This window comes from Chlamydotis macqueenii, chromosome 12 (genome assembly GCF_036417535.1).
Source record: "Chlamydotis macqueenii isolate bChlMac1 chromosome 12, bChlMac1.mat, whole genome shotgun sequence".
In the NCBI taxonomy this organism is placed as follows: Eukaryota; Metazoa; Chordata; class Aves; order Otidiformes; family Otididae; genus Chlamydotis; species Chlamydotis macqueenii.
Genome location: NC_141567.1, coordinates 3,417,375 through 3,435,296, shown reverse-complemented (window position 1 = coordinate 3,435,296; position 17,922 = coordinate 3,417,375). Strand labels below are relative to the sequence as shown.

Here is a 17,922-nt window from a genome sequence, read left to right as displayed (position 1 = left end):
TCCTGAAAATCCAGCAGGCCCGTTTTGCCTTGCAGTGGTCATTTTGCTCATGATTGATGTTCAGGAAGTGGATTGCTTCCCCTCTTGTTAGACCCTATCTGGATTCACAGCAGCAAGGATCAGCAAATGCTTTCCGCTCGGGTCCCTTTTAGCTGTGTCTGTAAATGGCCTTTGAGCCACAGCAATTTGGAAGTATTCAGCCTCTGAATCCCTAATTCCTTTCAGGGCTCTGGGTAGCGTGGTATCAAGGCTCTGCACACGCTGCCACCCCGGGAATGCCTTGCTAGCAGCTTCCCATTTCACTCCCTGTGCCAGCAATTCAGCTCACCAGGATGCTTTGTCAATGTAGTAATCCCAGCAATTGTCTGCTTGAGTACTTCATGGCAATCAAAAGCCATTTAAGATTTCAGGTTTGTCTTCCTCTTCCCCCCCTCCCCATCTTCCCCCAAAGATGTCTTCCTGTCACCAGGACATTAGCTCGATTCTTTTACCAACAGAGGGGAGAAAAATGCATTTAGCCCTACCGCAACGTTAGGAGGTCTCTTTATTCCTCCCTTCCGAGAGCCGACATCATCTCTAGAGGTTAAACCAAAACAGCAGTGCAGTAAAAGCAATACTCAGATCTCCTTCCGAGGGCTGAGAGAGCCCAATTCCATTGGCGGGATTTGTTCAGTTGCATCTTTAGCCATTTTTTTTTGTGTAAGCAGATGTTGCAGATCTGGTTCTGTAAACCCAGGGCTCTCACACCACGGGGCTGTTCAGCAAGCACGGGCAAAACCAGGGACGAGAATCCTTCCCACACCGGCAAAGTGAAATGCTCCACAACTAACACCCATCTCTGGACAATATTGTGGTAAATTTCCCTTTCCTGAATTCTTGACACAAAATCTGATGGAGGCTAGACAGACTATTCTGCCATGAAACCTGTTACATGATGTCCCAACATGACTCCAGCCGCTCTGTATGTAAATGTAAATTACACGGCTCGGGAGATTTGCAATCCAAAATGCTCCATCCCACACGGCGAAGAAGAATACATAACCCTGAAGAAACAGATTCTTTCACCCATTTCAAAGCATCAATCACACACCCTCTGTAACTTAATTACAGGTCTACCGCTGAAAGAATGAATTAAGTTTCCATTAAAACCATTGTTGGTGGACAATATGCTTCAGATTGCCCAAATTAAGCAATTTTACTGCATTTGATGCTGATATAAAGAGAGCTACCCTCTCCCGAAACCAAAACTGGGCAGGAGGAGGAGGAGCTGCTCCACCACGCACGGTTCTGCCATCCTGTTCTTACTGGCCAACAGGGCCAAGTACTTTTCAGCCTGGGCAGGCAGTAGATGGAGAAGGTTTTGTTCTGTACAGGACTAAAGAGAATGTTTTATTAGAGAAAGATCCGTCCCAGAGCTCCTGGCTGTTCCTCTGACGGCACTGGCTGTGCAGCGCTCAATCGGAGCTGGGGTATACCCAAGCTGACATTTTAGCTCTTAACTCTTTCAGATTTCCCAAGCAGGCTTTCCTCCCAGCACTGCCTGCTGGCGCGAATGCCGGAGCAATAAGCATATTTCAGCAGAGCAGAGAGTTTCGCCAAAGCCACAGACACGTCTCTCACAGAAGAGATGATTATCCTGATGCTGCTGAGGCTTTGGACAGAAGTCCGGTTAGCACGCGACGCTCGCGGAGACACCCAGCTACGGCTGGAGACCGTGCCGAGGGCTACAGCGAAAGCACAAAGATTGTCCCTGCTCCAAAAATAGGTGTACTCAGGTAATAAACACCTGGCTCAGAGACCCCGGTTCCTACGCTAGCTTCACCAGCCCAGACCCAGGAGCGTTTCACCAAAGCTGGCTTTTCCCATTCAAGCCGTTTCGCTACCTGGTCCAGCCTTAGCGACAGCCGTGGCGAGCAGAGGCTGATTTCACTCTTTGTTCCCAGATGCGTTTTCTGGGTCCTGTTCCTAAGCACATGCTCTCAGCTTGGCACAGGGGTCTTTTTTTTCCTATCCAGGGGGTTACAGCTGTCTCCAAACTTGATTATTACTACTATCAGGCCACTGGCTCCCTTCAGAAGCAGCAGCCAAGGACCGCAGCGGGGTTCAGGTGGCCGTGCCCAAGGTGGGAGCATGGAGGGAAGCGCTCTGCGGACCAGTGACGGGTGATAGGTGCTCCCTCGCTATGGTGGGGCTGCCTGGCCCTCGGGCAAGACCACAGGGCTCTGCCTGCCTCAACCAGGCCCTGCGAGAGCGTCGACGCGACCCCTCAGGCCTCGGCCGACCGGTTCCGGAGGCGGGAGAGCGCTCGGGGCACCTCACCGCGGGCTGGGGCGAGGGGAGCCGGGTCTGAGGGTGCCCTGAGGGGTCCCCTGCGGCTCGCTCACACCTGCCCCGGGGAAGTGCGAGCGGTCCCCGGGCTGGTGGGGGGATCCGGGCCGCGGGGTCTCACCTCTGCCGCTCCTCTGGGGAAACTGCCGGGGGAGAGCCGAACCTAACCGAGCCGACCCGAGGCTATCCGAAAGGACCCGAACCGAGCCCGGCCGAACCTGGCCGAGCCCGACCGAACCTGGCCGAGCCCGACCCGAGCCCCAGTCCGGCCGAACCCCAGTCCGGCCGAACCCGACCCCCAGCCCAAACGACGGCAGCGGAACGGAGCCGCCCCCCCCCCCTCCCGCTCTCACCGGTGGGCAGCCACGGCGCGGCTCCGCAGGTACTTCTGCGCCGTCATGACCCCCACGAAGAGGAAGCTCTGGGCCGGCGGGCCGGTTCGGCGCGGCGGGGCGGCGGCGGCGGCGGCGGGCGGCGGGCGGCAGCCCTGCGGGCGGGCTCGGCGGGGCCGCGCCGCCGCCGCCAGCTCGGAGGCGCGGGGCAGGACGAGGCGCGAGGCGAGCACGAAGCCCAGCACCAGCCCCAGCAGGACGCTGAGCCAGGCGCGGCGGCCGCGGCCCGCCATGCCCGCCCGCCCGGCGCCGGGCCGCGCAGGCCCCGCGCGGCTCCTCACAACGCCGCCGCCCCGCGCTGCGCCGCCGCCGCCAGCCGCGCCGAGTCGCCCAGCGCCGCCATGGGGGAAGGGGCAGGGACGGGAAGCGGCGGGGAGGGAGGGGACGGGGTGGGGGGGGGGGGGGGGACGGCGGGGAAAGCGCACCCGCCTCCCCGGCCCTGCCCCTCGGCACAGGCGCCGTGTGCGGCCCGCGCCGCCCTGCCCGCTGCCGGTAGCCCCGCCCGGCCGGGGCGGGGAGGGGGGACCGAGAGCCGGAATGTGCCCCCCAAGCCCCCGGAGACGGGGACCCTGGCCCAGCATCCCTCGCTGGGACCGGGCCCGGCTGCCCAGACCGAGCGGCTGGGACGGAGCCCGAGAGAGCCTGGGCGCACAGGTCCTGGGACAGGGACCGAGGCCCTGGACGTAACCCCAGGACAGGGACCCCAGCACCCTGCGCCGAGACCCCGGGACAGAACCCCAACCCAGCACCCTGCACCAAGATCCCAGCGTAGGAGCCCAGCCTAGCACCCTGCACCGAGACCCCAAGACAAGAGCCTGGCTCGGGTGCTGGGACTGGGAACCCAGCCCAGCACTGAGACCCCAGGACAGGACCCTGTCTCAGGAGCCAGAACTGGGACGCCAGCCCAGCACCCTGCGCCGAGACCCCGAGACAGGACCCTGGCTCAGGAGCTGGGCCTGGAACCCCAGCGCGGGTTCCCTGCTGCCCAAGCCCCACACCTGCCCTGCCTGGGCGCACGGTGCGTGCAGGGCCGGAGCTGAGGCGCAGCAGAGAGGAGTAGCCCTCCAGCCCTGGTTGCGCCTGGCACTGAGCCGTTCATGCAGCACATGCTCTGGTGCCAGGGGGAGCAAAAGCACAGGCAGCTCTCTGGTTTTTCCCACCTTGCTAATTAAACCGACCAGAAATGGGTCAATCTGTTTCCATCTGGAGGCTATAATGACAGCTCCACAGAGGGAAGATGTTAGCTGGACCGGGTGAAGATTTCTTTTTTCTTTGTCCTCACTAACTCTCCATGTGCGTTTCATCTACAGAGTGCTTTAGCTTCAAATACTGCAACCCCAAATCCTTTACATTTTACAGAAAAAAAACCCCTCATGTCTTTACAGAAGAAATATACCTAGTACATCTCACTGACCTCCTGCTTATCATTGTGGTTTCTTCCATTCCCTACCCACTTCCACACCTCCAGTTGCCAGTCTTTCCCTTTTTAATATTTACTTATGTTGTGGTGTCATCCCCAACGAGCTCAGAAGAAGAAAGTCTTGGCATAACAGCAGCCTGCTCTTGGGCAAGAACCGTTGCAAAAGAGGACACTGTACCAAATTGATACTATACGTTAATTAAGTCAGAGAGCACCACACATGATGGATTTTTACGATCCTTGTACAGTAACTGTCACATTTCTGGGAACTAGCAGGTAATACCACAATCTGCTTATCTAACAAACTGGATGATATGTCTTGAAAAAAATGCTTTATGGGGGTTTTATTGCTCTTGTGGTGGTGCAATCCTCATACAAAGGTCAGCACCGATGAACTCTTCTGATGTCAGGAGCAACAAATAACACAAGGAAAGTGCCACCACGATTTATGGTGTTAAACAAAAATAAAACTAAATATAAATAGAAACTAGGGAAGAAATACAAGCAATTAACAAGAAAGAAGAGCAGGAGGTCTCCTTTCGGTTGCCCCTGGGCAGAACACAGAAATATTGAGGGAGATGTATGCTGGAGGAAGAGGAAGAGAAGAACTACATGGCACAGGCACCCAGCAGGCCCAGGGCTGCGCCCGGCTGCTGGGGCTGGCTGGAAACCCCGCGTTTGCTCCAACAAAGCCAGCACTAAGTTACTTCTCTGGGACCTTCCTTCGAGGAACAGGGAATGGGCCCCACGATCCACCTCAGTTCACCCTGTTAAAATAATCCCGAACCGCTGTTTATACCAAGAAAACCTTTTCTGCTATACTGTCCTTTCCATCCCTTCTGGATGGGGAAATCCACCCCCAGCCACTACTGTAATTCCCTTCTGCTTCCCAGGATTTGCAGTGCTTCACAATTATTTCTAACTACTGGTGCCCTGATCCCTTTCTGTGAAGCCTGGTGTTGTCCTCAGCCTGTGCCACTCTGCACACGTGGATTTTTTACTCTGCTTTCAAAAGCTTCCTCAAAAGAGACCGTTTCAAACTGCTTCTCCACTCAAGCCTCATCATTAGGTCCTGAAATACAGGACACTGACAGACATTCAAATAAAATAAAAAGTAAGGCCACTCCTTTCCAAGAGAGGAGATGTGGCAAGTCCATGAGCAGGAACGGGATTACTCTCAGCCTGCTCCAAATCAGCAATAAAAATCTCCTGATTCAAGGGAAAGCCACTGTGGCCTATGAATTACAGGAAAAGGCAGAGCTAGCGTGGTTAAAAGGCAATAAAAAAAGAAGGGTTGGGGCTGAGGAGCTGTCAGTTGGCTCCTTCCCATAAAGAAAAGAAGTTAGTCATCAGAATTGAAAACTTCGTGCGACTTCAGCACACATGGAAACGATGAAGCGGAGCAGCACGCTCCCGTGTCAGATCTCCGCTTCCCCGAGTTCTCGTTTGCCGTGTTCCCACCTCCCTGCACCTCCAGAGCAATTACGATCCTGGACCTTGCCGCGCGCTGGGAGCGCCTGGGGAAGGGGCAGGAGAAGGAAGGGATGCTTTCTTGGTGCCAGGATTTCACGCGGGGAGGAGGCACGTTCAGAGTCCACACCACCGGCTGTGAGGCCAAGGCGTCCCCCTGTAGAGGGGATCGCGCCTGGGACTGCTGCGATGCTCGCACAACCTCCCTAAGGTTTCCCCTTCCGCTATAGGAAAAAAAGAAGAAGAAAAAAGGAAAAAAGGCAAATTAAGGGAAAACTTGAAGAGCACGGCTTAATTCTTCCATCTGAATTACAATCCTGCCATTACCTGCCTAGAGTATGTTTTTAATCTGGTTGGCAGAGAAAAGTTCTACTGGATAATTCCAGTGCCTTCCCCTATCAACGCAGCTCTTAGTCTCAACGAATAGCTGACACTATACATTATGGCTACTGTGTATGAAAAGACATGGTATTTCTCTCGCGTAACTACACAAGCATAAGCACATTTTTATGCAGCATATTTTCTATTCTGTGTGGGATTGCTTGAGGAAATATTCTGAGGGCTCTCCAAAATCTGAAGAGGATGCGCGTCGCGTCTGCTCCGTCCCCGTGCTCCCATCCCGCGAGCCCCGGTGAGATGAGCACCCGGAGCAGCCAGCCAGGGCCCACCGGTCAGGCCCACAGGATTTAGATTCATAATCAGGTTAAGAAAACAGTAGTCCTATTTTTAAACGATGAAAAAGCCAAGTCCTTGAAGTGGCAAACTGTTTTGTGTGCGCACGGAATAGATGTCGTCCTTTTGGAATAAAGAAGCTTAAAAACAAAAGAAAAAGTTTCTTCCATGTAGGGGGCTGTGCCCTGTAGAGGAAAGAGGTGCTCTTCCATTATAACCATTTCTTTTTCCCATCGGTTTTGAGCTCCGGTTTTTCCACAGTGGTGAGCCCGCTCTAACGCTTACCGGATGTACCTTCCACATTATATATTCTTTACCATATTTTAAAATAATAGTTAAAGAAGTGAACTGCCTCCCAAGTGCTCCAGAAACTTTAATTACGAATGTTTCCAGTACTGAAACTGATACTTTAAAAACTACCCAGGCACTGGAAAATGAGCATACTTCGTATATTCAAGGTAACAGACTCACGGTGGAAAAAATCTCGCTGGGCAACCAGCAGCATTTGTCTCTGTCGCAGTCTTTCCAGCCCCGTTGCATTTTCCCAAATGATGCAGAAACTCCTTCCCCAGCTCCAGCACCCACTTTTTTTTTTTAACTCCCCCCTCCCCATCCTCTCCTGGTCCTGCCACGGACCAGTCCCAGCCTTTTCTCTCGGCTGAATCACTCGGGAGATGCCAGTTCGAGGGACAAAATATGTCACCGCTTGCTCCTCGCTGGAAATCCGGACCAACATTGCCATCCCACGGCCCGGCCCCGCAGTGCAGCGGCCGCCCCGGGTCCCCTCCGCCCTTCCCAGCCTGGGAACCCAATTTAGGGCTGTGGGAGGGGATGGGAACCCCCTCCTGCTCCCCACACTGCCCCTCTGTTGTCGGTTCGAGCCTCCTGTTCTCATCGGTTTAGATCAGAGATGAGAAAGAAATTCTTCCCTGTGCGGGTGATGAAGCGCTGGCCCAGGTTGCCCAGAGAAGCTGTGGATGCCCCATCCCTGGCAGTGCCCAAGGCCAGGTTGGACAGGGCTCTGAGCGACCTGGGCTGGTGGGAGGTGTCCCTGCCCGGCGCAGGGGGCTGGAACTGGATGAGCTTAAAGTCCCTTCCAGCCCAAACCAGCTATGGTTCTAGTAGGTGATAAAGTAAAGCTTTAAGACCCAAGTTTGGGGTTGGTTTTTTTGAAAGCACATCTTGTAGGCCAGCCTAATTTTAATGCACACAACAGAGCAGCAGAAGTAGGCTGAAAGGCCAGGTATTTCAGTATATCCATTTTCTTTCCATTCTCCTTAAATAGAATTGTCTAAGTTCTTTTCCTTGCCATCCCTACATTAATGTTACCCACGGTACGGGCTCTGAGGCTGAGCTCAGGAAGCAGCACACAGGAAGAATCCTGATTAGTAAAGTCTGGAAGACACAGAGAGAGGAATGAAATTATTAATTTATCAGCAGAGATCTCGCCCCGTGCTGAAAGTGCTTTTCAGCAGGTATGCACTTCAAAACACAAGTGATCACATTAAAAAAAAAAAAAATAATAGACATCAGAGCAGTGGCTGCACACCTGCCATCCCCTTGCAACAGAGATCTGCAATGAAAATGTGCATATTCACCACCGGAATCGAGCTGAGGAGACCTATTCCCCTGCAGCCATTGGCTGCTTCATAAAAACTGATGGAAGTTTTTGAAGTTGCTGGCTCTGGAGCTGGGAATAAGGGCAGGGTGTGTGTCAGGCTTGGAACAGCTGGCTTGGACGCTCACACAAAATCAGCTACAACGGCGCAACCGGGCCAGGACACCACCCAGCCAGCCGCCGTATGCTTTTCCTTTGTGGTTGCAGAGCTGTTCCAAAAGTTAAGCTTTCATTCCAAAGGAAGGAAAAAAAAAACCTAACCAAGTCTTCAGCCCATCCAAGTCCAGACTGGCTTTTTCTCCAGTTGGAAATGATACTGTTTCAGCATTCAGCGACAGCGTGGACAGAAACACACCGTGCCCCGCTCTTGGCTAACCCGATCCCTTTTCAAGGTGTCACTTTTTAGCCTGTACAAGGGCAAAAATCATCCAAAGGGTGGATCTGATGTAGAGATGCGTGCTGATGTGCAGCCAGGCTTGAAAAACACAACCGCCGGAGATGGGAACCGTGCAGGAGGCATAAAGGACAGCGTTGGGATGGTTTAAATGCAACCATTAACCATCATGCTGCTGATAGAACATACGGGAGACTCATGCTGGATGCCATCCTTGTTCAGAGAGCTCTCTGAACGCTGACACTCTTCAGTCATCTTCCTAGGGAGGGGAAAAAGACACAAAACCCCCCGAAAAACCTGCCAATCCAAACACCTGAGCTGAGGATCAGCACAGCCTAAGGAGGAAACCAGACCGGGCACAGAGCAGCTGCCGAACAGCCAAATGCCTTTGGTTTTGAGTCAAATTAGTACAGAACCATATAAACCACATTCGATTCTATTTGTTAGTACTAACATTTCACACCTGCATTCAGCCTCTGGTAGGAGAGCAGTTCCTTGCAGATATGGGTGCAATTATCATTTTCATTCACATTGGTCTGATTAATACACCGGTAATTCTGGAACGCCCAGGAACAGCTCTGCTGACAGGTTCCCCACTTGCCGTCACTCCTCCAAGTCCATCTTCTGTTGTTCGTTATTAAAATTTTCCAGTATAAGAAACTTTTTTTTTTTAAACAACTTCGTATGCAATACCACTCTTAAAAGCTTTCCCTCATTTCACAATGTTTTTGAAAGGCATAAATAAAGCCAAATAAATTTTACGAGAGTGACAACATGGTTTTTTGTTCCATTTTAATTCCAGTGCTCAGTATCTCCTGATGAATAGTTAAGAGAACTATGCATAAACTAGATCTCATCTGCAATTTAAAGAAAACAAAAAACTTTGTTCCTCCAGCATATAAATCATCTGAAAGACAGTGGAAAATACGTAGCTGCATTTCTCAAGCAACTAGAATTTTCAGGATTTTTTTTGTGCTTCTTAACACTTGCTTGATGTAGGATTTTTCAATACCAGAAATAATTACTCTTCAGTGACTAAGTAACACTGTAGAGCAGCTTAATAGCATTGCATTAACTCTAAGATTGTTAGCTAGCTTCTTCCAGATAAAGATATTTCCAGAACATCTGCATCAGTAGAGTAAGAGGCTTCTTGCATAACTGCTGTAAGTGGGAAAAAATGAATCTCCTGAAGGCTTAATATGATCTTTCATAATTCAAGTTCTTGGGAATTCATACTGAAGGAGGAACAACGTATTCATTAAATAGTTCACGTTCACCTAATGCCTTCTGCATGCTTCACTCTTAAACTATAAAGCACAAGCAGCCACCTTTCCATACTTGTTTGTGGTCAAGGGAGAGCTTTCTCGTTGAAGTCAGAGGAAAAACCCTTCCCTCTGCTTGTGCAGGTTGTGAGCCAAAGGAGAAGTTTTGCAAACTGAGGTTCCTCCTCCCACTCTGTTCAACAGCTTAGAAGGGTCTGATCAAGAAAGATTTGGGGATTTGAGGATTAAAATTAAAAAAAAAAAAAAATAGAGAGAAGGTTGAAGTTTCCAGAAATATGTAAATCACTTCATTCTCACTAGATATGTCTTAATAAATCTTAGCATTGGGCAAAAATCCATAACCCCAGTCCCAGCCAGAAGCAAGTCTTGAGACACAGAGAAAGATTAGCATATGCTCAGTTCAGACCTGCTCATTTGTTTCTTAAAACGTTTTTACTGAGTTAAATCAACCCCTCCTTACCATTTTATCGACACAAGGAATTCTGCTTCTTTGAGATAACCACCTCCCCCAGTTGTTTTTCTGAAGACAATACCTCACTCTGTTGCCTGTTTCCCCAACACAAGGGGAAAATGTTTCCCAGAGGCATGTGTAAGATAACGTCTCAGTCCTCTTTACTGACGAAGAATCTTCAGATCTTGAAAATATCCTTCCCCACCTCTTTTTTTTCCTGCCTTATTAAAGATTAAAACACAAAGTTACATAAACTGGTCTATGGAAACAAGGGAAATTTAACTTTACATACCAAAGTGCACAGAAGCCAGGAAATGAAAACCAGTTTCTGTAGGAACGTTAATGCCTTCTCATTTCATTTGCTACACGCACTTCCTGGGTCCGAAGCAAAAGTTTCTTGGGCTTTCCATTTCATCAGCTGGCAACTTTAAAACTCACTAGTAACGTGTTGCTGTTACATTTATAGTCAAGAGAAAAATCACAGCTCACCTGACGCAGAGCAGGCTCTGTATACACACAAGCAGCGTACCCAAAGCTGGCACTCGTACCTATTGACGAACACAAATATTCCCAGCGTGAGTATTTAGGAACAAGTGTTCGAGCAGCCCTAAGCTGCGCTAACGGAACACTGACGCATACCTTAGCACCTCAGCAACAGCAGTCGGACACAGGGACGCTAGGCATACGCTGACGGGAACTATTTCACTTCTTTTTTTTGCATTTTGTGCCAGACAGCATGTCAAGGGTGCGATGTTTGGAAAGCTCATTTGCAATGACCAGCTTTAGCTTTGTTTTCTATCCACTGGACATACACCAGAAGGATGAAGACCACACACGCTTCAGTTCCTTATTGAGTGAGGAACAGAACCGGAAGTTTCACTTTTCAAACTTGGGAAAACTTGCTTTTGTCTTAACCTGAATGTGATTCTTCCAAATATCATGATTTGGAACACAGAACACCCAATAAAACGGAACTGTTAAAGCCAAAAAGAACAGCTGAAAACCTCCTTTTGTTTATGGAAGTAGTCAAATGAAAATAATTTCATTTGGTCTCTCATCTTGCTTTGTACACATTTATTGCGCTAGAACATACGCCTTCTATATAAAAAGATGCTGTAGGAAACCACAAGATTGTAAATACTAGATTTATGATTTGTTTGCAATTATATTTAATATTAATAGTATTTTGTTTTTACAAAGCAGTTGAAATTAAAAAAAAAAAATAGCAAGAAACCCCCCATCTGCTGTCTAGCATCAGTAATCCTCACTGGTTTGTTTACCATTTATAAGGAAAACATCATTCAAGGTAGCTTGTCACAGAGACTCTTCCGCAATAACTGGCCTTTGGTGCAAATCCGTGGCATTTGTCAGTTCATCTGGTTTTCCTGAAAGTCCCTCTGCCTAAAATTCAAGGTGCGTCCCAGCCAAACACAGTAAATCTGGTAACGCCTGTCTGAGGATGGTAAATATCCCCATTTTACAGAGGTAAACCGCACGTAGATAGTTACATTTGCCCAAGGCCAGTCTTTTGAATAGCCAGCCACAGAACCCCGATCTCACAATCACAGGTGATGCGCCTTGGCTGGAGACTTCGCTTCCTCTCTACAGAAGAGTGAAAATTAACCGATTATGCTGAAATTGTGTATCTGTTTTCAGGCTGACACCTGCACTAAGCCCAACCCCAAAGGAGTCCCGGTGACACGCGAACTGTAGGCAGTCAGACAGTGGGTCAGATCAAGCCCGCTAGTGACATGACACACTAGGGAGGTTAGCCTCATCCACCCGCGGACGGGCCTCTCCGGCCTGGTCTCCAGGAACAAGTTCCGCCTCCTTCTCCAGACAGGGGGTTATAGCCTAGAAGGACAGAGGAGAAATCCACTGTATTAATAACATCGGTCTTCAACAGGCCTTCACCAACACACAAGGAACACACACAGACCAAAAAAAAAAAAAAAAAAAAAAAAAAAAAAAAAAAAAAATCAATCTCTCAATTATTTGCACCTTGTTTATGTTTACTACATAGGCAGGATTTTAAGGAAAGTGAAAGCAGAGAAAATATCCAGACTTGAGATGGTTTATTTTGGTAGTGCTAACAGTAAAAGCCATTGCCAAACACTCCTGTTTTAATTTGATCAATTTGGATTAAATTAAATTGAAATTAATTACCTTTTACTTTCTCTAAGTCTGCACCAAAGCTTTAATGCCGCTCTGCAGAGCAAACAGAGCAGTAACTTTTACAGTAAGCTCTGTTAAGTCTATCTGTTCTCCAAGAGCCCTAAGAGTTAGGGACTTAAAATAATCTTTTATTCCAGTCCTGCAAGGAATACCCTGAAGGTCAAAAGGTAGATCCACTCACTACTACTGTCAGGTTTTCTTTAAAGAATTTGAAAAGGCAAGTACATGCAGTAGGGCAAATACTTTAGCTGAACATCCTAATGCCGTAACTATAGGCAACTTCATTTTACGAGCAGATACTCAGAAAGATACAACTTGGCAAACGTCCTCAATTTGTTCTGTACAAGGCAAACAGAAAGACAACCAAAAACCTAGCAGCCTTGCGAACCAAGCAGGTTTCAAAGCAACCTGTTCCACTGAAACTTCAAGCATCGCCTCTATCTTTGAAGTTTTTTTTTCTCATACTAGCCAAGTTCTGCTTTCTAGCTTAATTCGGCAGCCAAACAGTGCAGATGGCTTTTTCGCTTCATGCTAATCTACCCCATGAGAAGATCAGAGATCTCCAATTCTACGATCTGTTACTTCAGCAAAGATTTTGCTCAGGATGAAACTAGGACAGGTGCCTCAACCTGGCTGCCCTGATCCTGCTCCTAAGCACAGCTATTACCCATAATGTTCTGTGCAAAAGTTATAAAAGTTATTTGACAGCATCAGACGTTAGATTGCACTCATATTAAACAATGCAAGACGAATCCATCGGCCATTTCCTTGAGAGGTTGTTAACAGCTGTCAGTAAAAATACTCAAAGCAGAAATTTCAGCACTGAACTATTACTGACGTTTAATATGTTTAATCAAGAATGTTCAAGTTTCATGCATTTAACCAAGTGGCTTACTCGGTGCTGCACCCTAAGGGGGTTTCCCTTTTAGTCTGATACAATTCAGGCTGTCTAAATTGTAATTAAAATATTATATCCAATTAGCACTTGCAAGTATGGCACAGGCTATTTGGCCAAGAGGAGAGGAAGGAAACCGCCTGCGTGGCCGATATACGGCAGCGATCCCAACGTGCGCTACGTGAGGCCACAGCAAGCAGTTCATCCATCACGGTGATTTCAGCGGCTGACAGCAGGTTTAATGATAAGACCCTCTGGTGCTTTGCGAGAGTTGGTAAGAGTTCACGCATCTGCAGGATTTATCTGTTCAACAGGTCATTATTGTGATGTGTGACAAATAAGGTCACATTTTGCTTAAAGAAACCTTTCATCTTCCTGCATCTACATAATACAAAGTAAAGTATCCTCTTCCTACACTGAGTTAGTACTACATAGGACTGAAAGACAAACCAGATATTAAATTATTGGACTTTTACAATAATGGGGAGAGATCCCAGAAATATTGCAAGAATCTATAATTTTGAGTCACAAAAATCTCAGTAAATTACGTCAAAAGCATTTACAAGAAAGCTGAAGCGCTGTTTCCCTGGGGAAAAGATCACAGAATCCTCTTCCTAGGTTCTGCACAAAGCGCAAAGCAGGCCACGCTGGTTAGAGGGAAAGAGCTCATTGGTAAGGCACGTTTTGCATCCTCCTTGAAGGAGAGAAAAATTATACGTAGTTTTGCAATGACTGTGTATGCAGCTGGATAAATGCTCTGTTTCAAGCTCAGAATATCTTAAGGTTTTCATACTTACCACCTCCTCGCAAGGGCTTTTTGTTGGGTTTAGATTTCGGGACCGCTGATGAGGTGGAGGCACCAGATTCTACTTCTTGCTGTTCACAAAAGCAAAAGTTCCTCAGAATTTAACCAATGTGAATTGCAGCTAATCTAATCACGTAGACATAATTGTCACTGATTAACACCACAGTTGTTACCTGATTCAGCTTCAGGTTTCCTTTATAGCTTTTCCCTTCTTGCATACTTTCCCACATTGCTATCTTCTGCCTTCGCTTCTCTTCTTCGAGCTAAGGAACAAATCCAGGACAGGCAAGACTGAGATTTCTGAACATAATTGCCAGTGCTACAGAAACAGCTACAACAGACACATCAAAAAGCAAGGGATCCATCTTCAGCTGATGCCATATCTCCGAGCTTACGGAAGCATTTACTTTTTTGAACATCCACATCTTCCCAACCACCTCCCCTCGGTATATACAAACTGTGTCCACAGCTCCTTTTGACCACTTCATGCTTTGAAACATTTTGAAAGTAAAACAGAACTAAGTGACAAGCTTAAATCCCGAGTTTATAGAAAGTACTGAGTAAAGTGTATTGTATATGACAGTAACTTAATGCACAATGTAGGGTTCTACAGAAGAAAACGTGTTTTTCAAATGAACAAGACAGCCAGCTAGACATTTACACCCCAATACACATTATCAACAGTTCTCCCAGCTTTCTTCTAAACCAAATAAATCAGTGGTTAAGACAGACTGCCTCTTCTCAACGAACAGAGAGGAAACGAGGTAGCTACTCCATCCAAAGAGAGCAAAGCTCCCCGAGCCCAAGCACACCAGACCTAGATTTTCTACATAGCAGCTATTTTCTCCCACAATACATTTCATTTTTCACTGCCAATATTTCGTGAAGCATCAGCTAAAAACGGAGGTCTGAACGTAGCTGACTGCAAAAGTAAAAACAGAGGAAGAGCTGGGATTAATGAGCAATATTATTGCTATGCTGATCACAGCCACTTTTCTACGCTGCCCCCCACAGCAGTACGCTGTCCCTCATTATCTCAAGCTGTAGTTCAAACCATTAAATTACAGCAACGCCCAGCTGCATTTCTGACAACTTATATTTGTCATTACGAACAGAAAATACACGTATGCAGTAGCAACGTTTGTCTAAATCACCTCCAGGCGTTCACCGTTCATATAACTACATTTCTGTAGGTCCAGATTTACCTGTGAAAAAATAAGATCAGGCCCACAGCGTCCCACGCACACAATTACTTGTGGAGAAGCGAGTGCCACAGAGATTAATTACTTCAGAATACTACACCCATTAATCATTCTAACCAACAGAGAGCATCAAGACATGGGGTCAGCACAGCACGTAAGTACGTGCTTGCATTGCTGGAGGTGCGTCGTGATTCCTACTGCCCATCACTGCTCCGTGGATCAAACCATGGATCAAAACTGGTTTAGGTAAAGGAGGGGGAAAACCCCACCACTCACACTCCAGCAGACAGCGAGTCTCCTATTCCTCTGGTATCTGGCACGGAATAAACTTCTCTACAACAGCAGCAAAGTACTTGATGAAAAATCTGTGAGTTAAAGAAAGCAGCGCTCTCTAATTACCTGTCTTTGTTTCTCTTTGTATCTTTCCGCTTGTGCATTCAACTCCTCCTGCATCCTGAGGCGAGCTGCTGCCAGCGCTTCCTCCCTTCTTACCACCATGTCAGGTTCTAGGAAATTGGGAAAGGGTTTGCAAAGTTATTCAAAATAAATTCTAAATGATCTCCTCAAAAAATTGTAATAAGGAAAGGCTCACAACTCTCCCTGCAGCTGTTTTACAGAAAATCACGGCTTAAGTTCAGTTTCCAGCTAATCTTTTACAGCAATTTATATGCTGATTTAAATTTCATAACATTTCAATATTTTCAGAGCAGCTACTTTAACAGGATTTTTAAGGAATAAGGACACCAAAGTAACGAACCCATAAAAAAATTAAAATTCACAGTTCTAGGATACTTGCTTCTATTTCTGAAGGATTTGTTTGATGGAAATAATTTCAGAAATACCACTCATGCTTCGCAAGGATTCCATTTTTACCCAGAGAACTTCTTTTACGCACAAGCACGAGGCGACCAGCCCACATTCACTCCTACTCCTTCTGGCAATTGGTCCTGCTTGTTCCATTACGGCAAGGAAGCAGTGGCAGATTTAACAGGCTCCGCCAGCAGAGAATTTACTTACAAATATCACACATATCTCAAGAGAAAACTGTCAGTCGCAGAAAATCTACATTGAGTCACCACTTCTCTTCCTGCCTGGCCTTTAGGAGAAGTCAAAAGAAAAATGATATCCAAAGAAAGGCAAATATTGCCTTTTTTTTCCCCAGAGGCTGAAGTATCTCCACATTTGTTTGTCTCCTTACATGTTTGCTACTATCCAGTGATGAATGTGTAAAAGAAATGTCAGTACTTTCACTTTACAGGCAGTTTTGACAACTAAAACAAGGTTTAACGAGCGTTACAAAAAAGCACCAGCAGGACAAGGGCACGTAAGTAATATTTTGTGGGCCCCATGCAGTGCCATGCCACTGTGCCAAAGGAGTCAGTGCCACGCACTTTTGTTTTGGCAGATAAAGAAGCACAGCCTGTGAGTCTCCAAGCGAGGCAGGGTCACGGCTGTGTAAGAACTACAGCCTGCGCCACACCTGGGAAGGGAGCAGAGGCGAGAGGCGGCTACACCCCAAACGTACACAACCCTGCCAGAGTAGGAGCTGCGAAGGAATAACTGAAAGGAGAGAGAGATATGATGAATATTAAGAAAAATTGAATATTAATAAAAAGATTTTTCCCAGTATTTAGATTTGGATGCTTGGTTTTTGTTGGATGAGCGTAAAAGTCGTTTGATAGCTGACAACAACTGATTTTAACCACCATTGTCTCAGCTCCCGCACCACTGAAGACCAGCTACTCCCTTGCTCTGCAATGCCCTGCTCCTTCCCTTCCAACCACGCTGCTTTGGGACACAGTCCTTCCTTGACATAAGCTCTTAAAACCACCTCCCTTGGTCCAGCCTTTCAGTAGCACCACCTCCATCCTTCTGCGGGCCCAAACAGTTATCCCGCGTATCGTTCGCCGCTAAAATCCCCCAGAAGTGAGTTTCTTGTTAGTTTTTACGGAAGACTCCGTGCATAAAGATCCGAGCGGCTGCCAGGCATCCCACCACGACTGCAGGAACCTGGAAGAGACACGAGCAGCACCCTACACAGCTCTAGCGAGCAAGGAGGGCTTGACTCACCCACAGCCGCCTCAGCCGCTCCCGGCCGGCTGCTGGGCCCGGCCGCCCGGCGCTGGGACACCTTCTGGATGAGGAGATAGACGGCGACCGCGGCGAAGAGGATGTACCAGCCATAGGCGGACAGCAGGGAGCCCACTGGGACGGGGAGAAGCCGCAGGTGAGAGCGGGGCTGCGGGGAAGGACCCGCCCGGCCAAGGCGGGGGGAGGCCCAGCCGGGACCCGGCTCTTCTCCGCCGGGCTCCCCTCAGCCCCGCCCCGCCCCTCCCCTCGGCCCGGGACGCCCCCGGCCGCTCACCCGCCTGCTGCAGGGCCTCCAGGCCCCCCCGCCCCAGCGCCGCCTGCCCGGGCACGGGCCCGGCCGCGGGCCCGCCGCCTCCCAGCTCCATCGCCCTTCGCCGCCACAGCCGCCGCTACCGCCGCCTCACGTCCGGGAACCGCCCCCCCCGCCTCCGCCAATCACCGCCCTCCTCGTCCTCCGCCACCTCGGCGCCACAGAACCAACCAGCAATCGAGGCTTCCACTCGCGGGCCAATGGGAGGGCGGCAGTGGAAAAAAACAAGTGACATGACGGCTACGCCCGCCAATGAGAGAGGAGGGGATGGAGGCCAGGGAGCCAATCACGGTGCGGGAGAAGGGCTCCCCCCCCCCCCCCCCCCCCCCGCCGCCGCCATGGTGGCGCTGGCCGGTCCCCGCAGCCCCGGCGCGGGAAGGGGACGCCGCACTCACGGGGAGAAAAAGGAAACGTTC

At 48.8% G+C, this 17,922-nt stretch overlaps 2 protein-coding genes across 3 annotated transcripts in view; both read right to left on the bottom strand.

Moving 5' to 3' along the window:
* CHSY1 (chondroitin sulfate synthase 1) overlaps window positions 1-2,953 on the bottom strand; it is a 75,854-nt gene extending 72,901 nt beyond the window's left edge. Inside the window, exon 1 of the mRNA XM_086757686.1 lies at window positions 2,682-2,953. Within this exon, the coding sequence (XP_086613812.1) occupies window positions 2,682-2,953 (272 nt within the window). The remainder of the gene's footprint in view (window positions 1-2,681) is intronic.
* An 8,220-nt stretch (window positions 2,954-11,173) lies between these two features.
* On the bottom strand, window positions 11,174-17,584 carry SELENOS (selenoprotein S). Of its 2 annotated transcripts, XM_086757536.1 has the most exons (7): window positions 17,471-17,584; window positions 17,176-17,310; window positions 15,505-15,611; window positions 14,077-14,166; window positions 13,896-13,974; window positions 12,195-12,236; window positions 11,174-11,882 (listed from the first exon to the last, which is right to left on the bottom strand). In XM_086757536.1, the coding sequence occupies exons 1-6, from the start codon at window positions 17,559-17,561 to the stop codon at window positions 12,226-12,228; spliced, it is 513 nt and encodes a 170-aa protein (XP_086613662.1). In that variant the 5' UTR covers window positions 17,562-17,584; the 3' UTR covers window positions 11,174-11,882; window positions 12,195-12,225. The 2 variants fall into 2 exon arrangements, with proteins under 2 accessions (XP_086613662.1, XP_086613661.1); XM_086757535.1 differs by lacking the exon at window positions 12,195-12,236.
* Window positions 17,585-17,922: the final 338 nt, after the last annotated feature.